Source organism: Schistocerca gregaria, chromosome 5, assembly GCF_023897955.1.
Source record: "Schistocerca gregaria isolate iqSchGreg1 chromosome 5, iqSchGreg1.2, whole genome shotgun sequence".
In the NCBI taxonomy this organism is placed as follows: Eukaryota; Metazoa; Arthropoda; class Insecta; order Orthoptera; family Acrididae; genus Schistocerca; species Schistocerca gregaria.
The window spans coordinates 455355908-455368039 of NC_064924.1; the positions used below are offsets into that span (position 1 = coordinate 455355908).

At 37.2% G+C, this 12132-nt stretch overlaps 1 protein-coding gene across 1 annotated transcript in view; it reads right to left on the reverse strand.

The window, feature by feature from the left end:
* Positions 1-538: 538 nt before the first annotated feature.
* The window catches only part of LOC126272969 (calcium channel flower), a 44937-nt gene continuing 33343 nt past the window's right edge, over positions 539-12132 (reverse strand). Inside the window, exon 6 of the mRNA XM_049976300.1 lies at positions 539-1878. Within this exon, the coding sequence (XP_049832257.1) occupies positions 1740-1878 (139 nt within the window). The 3' untranslated portion in view covers positions 539-1739. The remainder of the gene's footprint in view (positions 1879-12132) is intronic.

Consider the following 12132-nt stretch of genomic DNA (forward strand, 5'->3'; position numbering starts at 1 on the left):
GCAACTGAACTTAGGACACTCCTCTGGTAAAATACTAGATAGGCAAAATACTGTTATATTTCTTGCAAGATGATGTATTCTCATTAAACCTCAGAAAAGGTCTTTACAGTAGCTGCTGTAAGTAACCAGTGAGAATGCAACTGTCAGATGAGGTGTTCCGTAGCAACAGTTTAAGTAATTGTACACAATGCTGGCCTGAATGTAACCATAGAAGTTCAAGATCTTTTCCATAATGATAAAAATAATTTTGCGGCACACAATGTACTGCCAAAATTGATAAACTCTACGTTTATGATACACTTTCATGGACTGTGTCAACTGAGAACCAATCTATCATCTTCCATCCTAACATAGACCTTGATTTAGTTTCAGATCAGTCTCTGGACAAATCCTAGTTTGAAAATGAATGAGAGGAAGAAAATGCTTTGGTAGTTGGAAAAAGGACAATCTCAATGCCTAAATTTGAACTGACATTATTAGGCAGAACTGTACATTTAAAAATGTGCTGAAGGAACACATGAATAACATTTATCATATATATACTTACATTCCTTCAATGAATTTATTACAGTATAAATAACATTCCTAAATTAAAATTTTACAACAAAACCATCGTTTCCTGAATTTATTGATATTCTTATTCTCTTCTGATCAAACTTTTTCTTACATTACTTACACAACCAAGAACAACTCAGGAGCTGCCATACAGTTATTTACATTACATTCTGGTACATACACACTGCCTAATTATCTACACCCATAATTGCGTAACATCAACATATTCAAATCGCTCCCATATTTGTTAATCAATGCGAATGGATTATGTATCTTAACCTTTTTCAACTATGGATTACTGATTTACAATGATACCTTCTACAGAGAGTGGGTACACCAAATGACAAGTTTGTTAAAAGTAAAATAACAAAAATGCAATCACAACTGCACATCATCATTAAAACATGTAGTCCATCAGTCTTACAAAGGAAAAAAGTTTGTCAAAGACAAAAAATATTAATACAAAAATGACATTCACACTAAATATTAATTAATACAAAACATAGCACTTAATCATATAATAGCAGTTAAAGGAAGTCCTATTGGAATGAAATCTTGCCTTTTTTATTTTATTTTTCCTATTTTTGTTTTTTTTTTAAAAAATGAGGACATGGGTATTCCCATTGCAAATAAATACTTACCCTAATTTCGGTTTATCTGGTGGATAACACTGCATGAAGTGCAGTGACAATTCTCAGTCTAAGATTAAAAATGAGTATAACTTAAGAACATTTGTTTATTTACTACGCTGGTCACTTGTTGATCACACTCAAAACCCTACCACACTGAAATATTACAACATTTCTAAATGTAATAATTCTAGTAATATTCAACAATACACATACACAAGTCCAAAAATTATCACAGTGACTGTGTATACAAGAATAGCACAAACAAAACACAATGTGATCAAGATTTCTTAGTCCAGATTTTGCCTAAAACTTAACAAATGCAACGTACTCTTTCTTTATCACTGATCTACCGAGTTTTAGCTATAAACAATATTCTAATAAATGCAAAAGCACATAAATGACTAAAATGATTTTTGGTACATTTAGGGGACCAAAATGGCATAACACTGTAAATTGACTAAGTCAGCACAATCACATAAATGACAGTCACCAATGTTTTCAGTTTACACAGGTAGTTTCCACAGCAAAAGAATTGGTAATAGTGAACCAATGTCATACTATGCCAACTAATGAGGATTTCGGGGGATCGCTGACAGCTGTTGGCTGAGCATGATCAACAAGGTTGGAATGGGTTCCCGTTGGAAGTCCGTCTGGCTGGGCAGCATTACTACGCATCTCCTCTGCCGTTGCCCTGAAAAAATTTTCGGAGGCCATTTGAGATCCTTTTCATAACTGCACTGAAAATATTTCAGAACATTTTATATTTTCAAAGCAAAAACCCTTCAAAAAGAAGCACTACATCACTGATAATACAGAGATCAGCATACTGCTAAAAATGATTGATCCAAGCAACTGACTCAACAGTTTACCTTAGTAGAGCTGATTAATGTTTTAATACATATTTTTTCCAAGGCAGTAAATCAGAAATTACCCTTATATTCTACTGTAAGCAGAAAGTGCACTCACTCAGTTGTAGCCATGCATCGTGACAAAAACTACAATCAACCAAAATATAACATTCTATAACTGATTGATTCAATTTAACAGAAGAAAAAATGTACATTAAAGCAAAGAGACGAACAGTATTAGGAATAGGTTTATCATTTACAAGTTCAGTTGACAGTGATACACACATGCAAAGGACTTCCTCACAGTCAAACAATATTTCTCTTGCCAGCTATGTAAAGAGATTCTAAGATGTTGAAATATCCACATTAATCACGGGAGTGCACCATTTTGATGTGCTGGTAAAATAGTGCATTATTTACTTACAGACAATTTGAAATTTGGCAACATTCGTTTCAGAAAGTATACAGCAAGGAAAGAAAAATGTGACATATTGCCTGTTTGTTTCTATTTTGGAATCTTCCGCTGACATCTGTTTAACAATTTTCCTCATGTTCCAATAATGTGAGTGGCTGGTGTAGTCAAAGATTCAACCAGCAATAGAGGGTGAAGCTTTCTTTACTGATGCCACCCGCTTGTGCTGCTGAAACATCAGGAAACTTGTTTAATGTCAGCTGAAAATCCTGAGACAGAAGCCAACAAGGCTGTGAAAACCTGAACAATTTTGCACAATGTAGTACATGAAAATAAAGCAGTCCAATCATCTGCAGACACAAGATTTACTTTTAGTGACCAAACTGTCAGGCCTCATCGCACATCTTTGATTTGCTAGAACCTCTCTTCTTCTACTATTTAAACCACACATATACTCTACTGCTAATCTTTCACTAACTCTACTGAGAAAAAGGATAAATAGAGATTGGTTTATTCCTGTTTAAGATTAAAATCATGGTATGAAACATAATTGTTATCTGTAAAGAAGTTTCATTGCAGTGTGCACACTGCTGCAGTATGAAAGACTCATTTGAGAAATGTTTCAAAAAATTCAATGGAGGGTAGCTTTGTCATAAGATTCCTCCCTGGGATCACTGCATAGGGTGGGAAATGTGATTCAGGTTAGAGTACACAGAAGTCATAAGAATAACTATACATATATAGTCATACTGTAATGGGGAAAGACAATACTGACTAAAAGCAGTAAGGACAAGATCGTGTGTGTGTGTGTGTGTGTGTGTGTGTGTGTGTGTGTGTGTGTGTGTGTGTGTGTGTGTGTGTGTGTGTGTGTGCGCATTTCATAAGTCATCAATTCCTTCTGTAGAAAGCTTTCCTTGCGAGCAGAAAAGCTTCCCAAGACAAACTTGCTAATAGAGAGGTTACTAACAGCATGGGAAATGAAACCGCTTCAGTCACTATGACTCTCGTAGACTTAAAAACAATTGAAGTTTTCTAGCAATAAGAAAGATAGATTTATTTGGGTTTGAGACGTCACACATGTGGCTGCTGGATATAATTTTGGTATTTCTGAACATTAACAGTATTGCTCCATGCACTAGCAAAGAATTTTAGGCTTTGTATGCCCACTTAATGTCACCCCACATTTTTGCAATTTTTCCTACCTACAAGTCATCTTCCAAACAAATGTGCACTAAAAATCATTCTGTAAACCACAACAGGAATTGTCTATGAAGGGTACATGCATCTCCCTTCATTCATGGTATTGTATCAATTTTGCTGATTACACAAGAAATGAGCTTGTCTCCACACTGCCATGAATGGGACAAACACTGCTTTTCATATGACATGCAGACCAGTACAGTGTTTGTCAACAAACTGGCACTCTTGAGGCATCTGTAAGCTTTCAAAACAAGTTTCTTCAAAGTATTATAGGAAAATATTGTGCAGTTAAGGACAGATATTGACATTTTTCTTGAGTGGCTGCCCTCTACTGTCTTTCTACTAGACTAGGACAAAGATTTTTTTTCAGCCTTGGAACCATCTTTTAAGCTTATAAATAATATTCTAGTGCACATCTAAGCTGCTGAGAATTTTATGTGGACTTGCTGCTGTAATATATTTAAGAATCATGCCCTGCAAGAAAGCATTTGAATGGATTCTGTGGTATTACAATGTTGATTTCACCAAAATGATAAAAGAGTGCAATCAAAACTGATGTTATGGGACTAACAAACTGCTTTTCATTATATTTGTGTCACATGTTTTTGGAAACAGAGTGTGTCTTTCTTTCCTGTATTGTCACCAAAACTCCAGATGATGAGAAAAATCATTATCCTTTATAGAGACAATTCAGCTGCTCCCTCTCCCCCCCTTCCCTTGTTTCCACTTTTTCCCTTATTATGACTTCAAAATTTGAACATCAGTGTAGGTACACACTTTAAAATTTTCTCAGCAGCGTACACTTAAATGTTTTGTGTGTCCATGTATTTTTGGTCTCTTAGCTGCTAAACCTTCAACAGAAAATAGGACAGAGCAGCAAAAAACAGTATCTTTGTGCTAAGGAGATAAAAACTAAATTTTTCTAACATTTCACTTGCTTTTGTTAAGATAAGGTCTTTCACTAATAACAGTATTGCATTGTATTAATTGGTCCTGTTGTCTACAAAAGTATCTTTTGCATTAAGACACTGGACAACTCAAGTTATAAGTACACTTCTGAAACTGATTTCTAAGGGTTCTTATGATTACAATAAACCACTTAACAAAACATACTTCATAAATTTAAATACTCTTCGATGGAGTAAAAGCAGCGATGCTGTAAACATGACTTCACATATGATTTTCCAAAGGATCTAACTTCAGCAATAACTTTTATGTTTTCAGGAAGTTTAAAGTTTAACTACCATGTGGAAAGCACCTTTTTGGCACAGAGATGTGTTGATTTGGGTTATATGTAATTTTCTGTTTTGTCTGGTAAATTGATCGTGAAGTAGTGAAGGCAGCAGAGGATCAAGTAGGTAAAAAGACTAGGGCTAGTAGAAATCCTTGGGTAACAGAAGAAATATTGAATTTAATTGATGAAAGGAGAAAATATAAAAATGCAGTAAATGAAGCAGGAAAAAAGGAATACAAACGTCTCAAAAATGAGATCGACAGGAAGTGCAAAATGGCTAAGCAGGGATGGCTAGAGGACAAATGTAAGGATGTAGAGGCTTATCTCACTAGAGGTAAGATAGATACTGCCTACAGGAAAATTAAAGAGACCTTTGGAGAAAAGAGGACCACTTGTATGAATATTAAGAGCTCAGACGGAAACCCAGTTCTAACCAAAGAAGGGAAAGCAGAAAGGTGGAAGGAGTATATAGAGGGTCTATACAAGGGCGATGTACTTGAGGACAATATTATGGAAATGGAAGAGGATGTAGATGAAGATGAAATGGGAGATACGATACTGCGTGAAGAGTTTGACAGAGCACTGAATGACCTGAGTCAAAACAAGGCCCTCGGAGTCGACAACATTCCATTGGAACTACTGACGGCCTTGGGAGAGCCACTCCTGACAAAACTCTACCATCTGGTGAGCAACATGTATGAGACAGGTGAAATACCCTCAGACTTCAAGAAGAATATAATAATTCCAATCCCAAAAAAAGCAGGTGTTGACAGATGTGAAAATTACAGAACAAACAGTTTAATAAGTCACAGCTGCAAAATACTAACGCGAGTTCTTTACAGACGAATGGAAAAAATAGTAGACCTCGGGGAAGATCAGTTTGGATTCCGTAGAAATGTTGGAACACGTGAGGCAATACTGTCCCTCCGACTTACCTTAGAAGCTAGATTAAGGAAGGGCAAACCTACGTTTCTAGCAATTGTAGACTTAGAGAAAGCTTTTGACGATGTTGACTGGAATACTCTCTTTCAAATTCTGAAGGTGGCAGGGGTAAAATACAGGGAGCGAAAGGCTATTTACAATTTGTACAGAAACCAGATGGCAGTTATAAGAGTCGAGGGACATGAAAGGGAAGCAGTGGTGGGGAAGGGAGTGAGACAGGGCTGTAGTCTATCCCCGATGTTATTCAATCTGTATATTGAGCAAGCAGTGAAGGAAACAAAAGAAAAATTCGGAGTAGGTATTAAAATCAATGAGGTTCGCCGATGACATCGTAATTCTGTCAGAGACAGATAAGGACTTGGAAGAGCAGTTGAACAGAATGGACAGTGTCTTGAAAAGAGAATATAAGATGACCATCAACAAAAGCAAAACGAGGATAATGGAATGTAGCCGAATTAAGTCGGGTGATGCTGAGGGAATTAGATTAGGAAGTGAGACAAAGTAGTAAAGGAGTTTTGCTATTTGGGGAGCAAAATAACTGATGATGGTCGAAGTAGAGAGGATATAAAATGTAGACTGGCAATGGCAAGAAAAGCGTTTCTGAAGAAGAGAAGTTTGTTAACATCAAGTATAGATTTAAGTGTCAGGAAGTCATTTCTGAAAGTATTTGTATGGAGTGTAGTGCCTTCGCTCCCTGTATTTTACCCCTGCCACCTTCAGAATTTGAAAGAGAGTATTCCAGTCAACATTGTCAAAAGCTTTCTCTAAGTCTACAATTGCTAGAAATGTAGGTTTGCCCTTCCTTAATCTAGCTTCTAAGATAAGTTGTAGGGTCAGTATTGCCTCACGTGTTCCAACATTTCTACGGAATCCAAACTGATCTTCGCCGAGGTCGGCTTCTACTAGTTTTTCCATTCGTCTGTAAAGAACTCGCGTTAGTATTTTGCAGCTGTGACTTATTAAACTGATAGTTCGGTAATTTTCACGTATGTCAACACCTGCTTTCTTTGGGATTGGAATTATTATATTCTTCTTGAAGTCTGAGGGTATTTCGCCTGTCTCATACATCTTGCTCACCAGATGGTAGAGTTTTGTCATGACTGGCTCTCCCAAGGCCGTCAATAGTTCTAATGGAATGTTGTCTACTCCGGGGGCCTTGTTTTGACTCAGGTCATTCAGTGCTCTGTCAAACTCTTCACGCAGTATCGTATCTCCCATTTCATCTTCATCTACATCCTCTTCCATTTCCATAATATTGTCCTCAAGTACATCGCCCTTGTATAGACCCTCTATATACTCCTTCCACCTTTCCGCTTTCCCTTCTTTGGTTAGAACTGGGTTTCCATCTGAGCTCTTAATATTCATACAAGTGGTCCTCTTTTCTCCAAAGGTCTCTTTAATTTTCCTGTAGGCAGTATCTATCTTACCTCTAGTGAGATAAGCCTCTACATCCTTACATTTGTCCTCTAGCCATCCCTGCTTAGCCATTTTGCACTTCCTGTCCATCTCATTTTTGAGACGTTTGTATTCCTTTTTTGCCTGCTTCATTTACTGCATTTTTATATTTTCTCCTTTCATCAATTAAATGTATGGAAGTGAATCATGGACGATAAATAGTTTGGACAAGAAGAGAATAGAAGGTTTCGAAATGTGGTGCTACAGAAGAATGCTGAAGATTAGATGGGTAGATCACATAACTAATGAGGAAGTATTGAATCGGATTGGGGAGAAGTTTGTGGCACAACTTGACCAGAAGAAGGGATTGGTTGGTAGGATATGTTCTGAGGCATCAAGGGATCGCCAATTTAGTGTTGGAGGGCAGCGTGGAGGGTAAAAATCTTAGAGGGAGACCAAGAGATGACTACACTTAGCAGATTCAGAAGGATGTAGGTTGCAGTAGGTACTGGGAGATGAAGAAGCTTGCACAGGATAGAGTAGCATGGAGAGCTGCATCAAACCAGTTTCAGGACTGAAGACCACAACAACAACAACATATCACAGTTTTTATGTATCTTCAGTCCTTACCCATTACACTTATTTTGAAGAACATAAGGATTCCCATAATGTACAAACAGTACTGGAGGAATACCAGGTATCTTAAACAGAGGTTTGCAAGAGTCTCTAGGTTTGCATCCAAGCAGCCCTTTTTTTTTGTAGTTTGAAAGTGCTATCAGCCATTTTAGAGTTTCTCCAGAAAGTGACTCCATATTTAGGACAAAAATGGAAGTAGCCATGATATGCATTCATTACTGTTTTTCTGACTACAGCATATTTTAGTGAGCAAAGAAGATAACATGTCTTGATCAGTTGTGCATTGAGGGATTCCATGTGCTTATTCCACTTTACATTACTGTGCAGCGTAAGTCCAAGAAATTTGGTTTCAATACTGTTACTAACTAGTTCATCATTGATAGAGGCCAATGGGATAAACATGTCCTTGTTTGGAGCATTGTGGACTTTTTTGTTTTAGCTGATTATTCTGTGGGCTGATAAGTGTTCAGATACAGTGTTTAGATGGATATTCGTGTGCTTGATACACACTGCCTTATGATCGCTCAGGTAGGAACTGATCCCATTTTGGACAGACCTCAACATTTTTTCAAGCTCTTACAGCAGAATCTTATGGTTCACCATGTCAAAAGCTTTTGACAGGGCAATGAATACCCTTATTGAGCCCTGTTTCTTTTTCCATTAGGCTTAATATGGAATTTATGCATTCATAAATAGCAGTTGTCATTGACTTCTTATTTCTGAATCCTTGTTTTTCATTGCGCAGGATATTGATTTTATTTATAAATTTCATAAGTTTGTCATACATATCATTTTCTAATACTTTAGAAATGCAGGAAGAAATTGTGATGAGTCTGTAGTTATTTATATTATCTTTTCCACCTTTTTATGTATTGGAATGACTTTTCAATACAGCAGGCAAAGTGACTGCCTGAAGCGAAGTAAGCCGTCACGTAAATGTGTAAGTATTTTAATTAGACTTGATGCACTTTAGCTACTACATTTTGTGAGACAGAACTTACGTACATTGATCCTCTACAAGCACTTATTTTGTATTCATTGGCTTGGGTGCTCTTATGCAAGTCTGACAGTATCACATCAGCAACACCTGTTCAAAGTGTTTGCTATTTTTAAGGGGTTTGTCACTCTCATATTTTTGCAGGATGGCCTGTGTTCACCAGATTATTTTTTTATAACACAACAGCCGCCTTCTGTTTATTAGCTGAATTGTAATTGTATTTGTAATTATGCATTTTTTGCTCCTCTCACTACTTTTCTTAGAATTCTTGAGTACTTTTTATAGTATATGTGTATTTCAAATGAGGAATTTTTGGTTTGCACATATTACAAAGTATGTCTTATTTTACAGCACGGAACCCTTATTCCCCTTGTGATCCAGCTGTTTGCTCTGGAATTCACCCTTATGATTACAATTCTCAGTGGGAAGGCAATTTGAAAGAAATGGGTTAATGTATCTATGAAAGAGCTGAATTTTTCTTGGATACCATTAATTTTGTAAACTTGTGACTATTTTTCTTTCTGTAATAAGGTGTTGCAGTTTACATTAACCTAATTACACCTACTTATGGTTGTTTAAGACATGTTAATAATATTGCCTTTCATTTTTAAGCTTAATATTTGAGCAAGATGGTCACTAAAACATGCACTGAAAATTTTTAGTGAAGTGTTGTGTAAACTTTTCTTGAGTAGAAATGGATCTAAAGCTGTTTCGCAAGCTACTGTTACTCGTGTAGCAGCTTTTACTACAGCTATTAAATTATAGGATGTTGCACGGTTCAAAAGAGCCTCAGTTTACTACTATTTGTGAAGTTGCCCCAGATTATCTACTCTCACTCCATTTTGTTTACTTTATTTAGCAATAACTCCATTTCATTTAGGAAAAGTTCAAAGTTTCAAGATGGTGCTCAGTAAACGGTATAAAAAAACCATGTTGAAAATAATATTTCAAGAGCCAGTGAGAGGATATTTTTAGTTGGAAACTTCAGATCTTCGATGGATTGAGCTGTTATGCAAAAAACACAAACATTTACGTTACATTAAATTTTCTGAACACTATCCAATAGATTTCAATACACTTTTTGGCATTCTCCAAAATACATGTACCACTTCACTAAAAATCTATCCATACTTTGAAATGGTAGTACAATTCATAATGCAACCAGCAAATTGACTTCTTGTTTATTTCTTCTCAGAGAGCTTCTTTTTATCCATCTCTACAGGCAAAAATCTTATGAGGTGAGGTCTAATAACAGTGGAAGCCAATAAAGAGAATTGAAGCAGCCAGTCGGGTAGTCAGTGGTGTTACATTTAGATTGTGTGTTACCTGAGAGATGTAAACTGCAGGAACTTGGTTATGTTTAAAGAGCACGCTTAGTCCTGTAGGCAAAGGAATGCAAGCTTTCAAGGCTGGTGTTTAAATCCTTGGCAATTTCTGTTTTATGGGCTCTGGTCCAAGGCATGTTTCTATGCTGAACTCTTTCCACACTAGAGGCTCTTCATTTAGCATAGATGATTTAAGAAGGCAAAAGATATATTTAATCTGTTTTTGCTCATACTACAGTACACTACACATTTACAGAGAAGTGATGCTGAAACTGTCTCCAGAGTGGTATTCATATCTGTCACACAACAGGTGTTAGATGGGAGAGCTGCTGACGCCATCCCAGACAAAAGTTACATTACTATACCACAAATTGCAAATTAGAATTGCAGAATAATAACTGTTGAAAAGTGAGGAGATTATTTATAAGAACAAAACATACTACAGAATTTTGTGAGTAGCAAAGTTTAACAGTCAGTGCGTTTTCCGTATTTTCATTCGATAATTCTTTCTTTCCAATGTTCTTCATTCAGCCAATGTTAGATGTGGACTAGTATTGTACTTTTCCAATTCTGCAGAGAACCAACCACACCTGAATATAAGCTATTATTACAATTGAATCACTACTCACCAGCTCATTTTAAAGCTACTGCCATCTCCCCATGAGGAGAAATCCATGTACCCCTTCTGTCTGAATCCAATGTAATTGCATGGTTAAATGTTACATCATTTTTCAAAGTGCATGCACAATGTGCATCTGGGGAAGAAGTGACAACCAGCTCTGACTATCTTTGTGAATACAGAAGACAGCCTAAAACCATGCCCAGGCTCGCTACCTCCTCAGACCCAGTGTTAATCTGCAAGGTGAATTTGATCTGAGGCCTACATGCCTTCCTGTGTCCCAAAGGTGGGAGCTTTAACACAGTCGGCTATTCGGGTGTGTTTTCGTTCAATAAAGTCCCTCTGAATTATATATCTGGGTTAAGTCTTCAAGAAACAGCTTATACAACTCAATCATAATGAATAATAAACAGTGCTCTTCCTTGACAATCTATTATACACTGACTTAGCAAGATACGAGGTTTGTCCAGAAAATACGTATAAAAGTTGAATAATGTCTTTATGTTACAAGTTGCAGTCACCACCAGGTGAGCCTACTGCTGTAATCAATCCCATCAACGCTCAGTTCAAGTCAGAGCACTCTGCGTGAAGGTGGGAGTGTGCGGCAGCTTGTTGACAGTTACCCTTTTTCACCTGCCGTCGGCATGGAGCTCTCTCTGAGGAACAGCGCGTCAACATCAAGTTTCCTGCCAAGCTAGGCAAGAATAGCCGTGAGATTTTTGAGTGTTTGAAACAGGTTTAAGGGGAGAATTCTCTGAAGGAACCAGCTGTGAACAAGTGGTTAAAAAGGTTCAGAGATGGCCGAGAAGAAGTGAACGATGACCCTCACCCAGGACGCCCCTTCGACATCGAGGTCCGATGCAAACGTTGAGTGAATTCGGGCTTGTGTTCTTAAAGACTGTAGATTGACAGTCAGAATGACTGCTAATGAGCTGTCAATCCCCAAAACAATCGTTCACGAAATCCTGACACAAAAACTTTAAATGAGAAAATTATGTGCGAAAATCGTACCGAAGCTCTTAGCGCCAGAACTGAAAGCAAAGAGGGTTGAGTGCTGTGAGAATTGGTTGGAAGCACAGGAACGAGGGGACTTTCTCAACCGAGTCATCACTGGAGATGGTTTTACGAATTCGATGTGGAGCTCAAATCTCAATGCAAGGAATGGAAACTAGCAGGAGAACCGAGAACAAAAAAGTTGCGAAAATCAAGGTCCAATGTGAAGACAATGTTGATTGTTTTCTTTGATTCTAGGGGCATTGTTCACAAGGAATTTGTCCCTCCCGGCCAGAGAGAGAACAGAAATTTTTACGTTGAAGTTCTGACATGTCTCAGAGCTC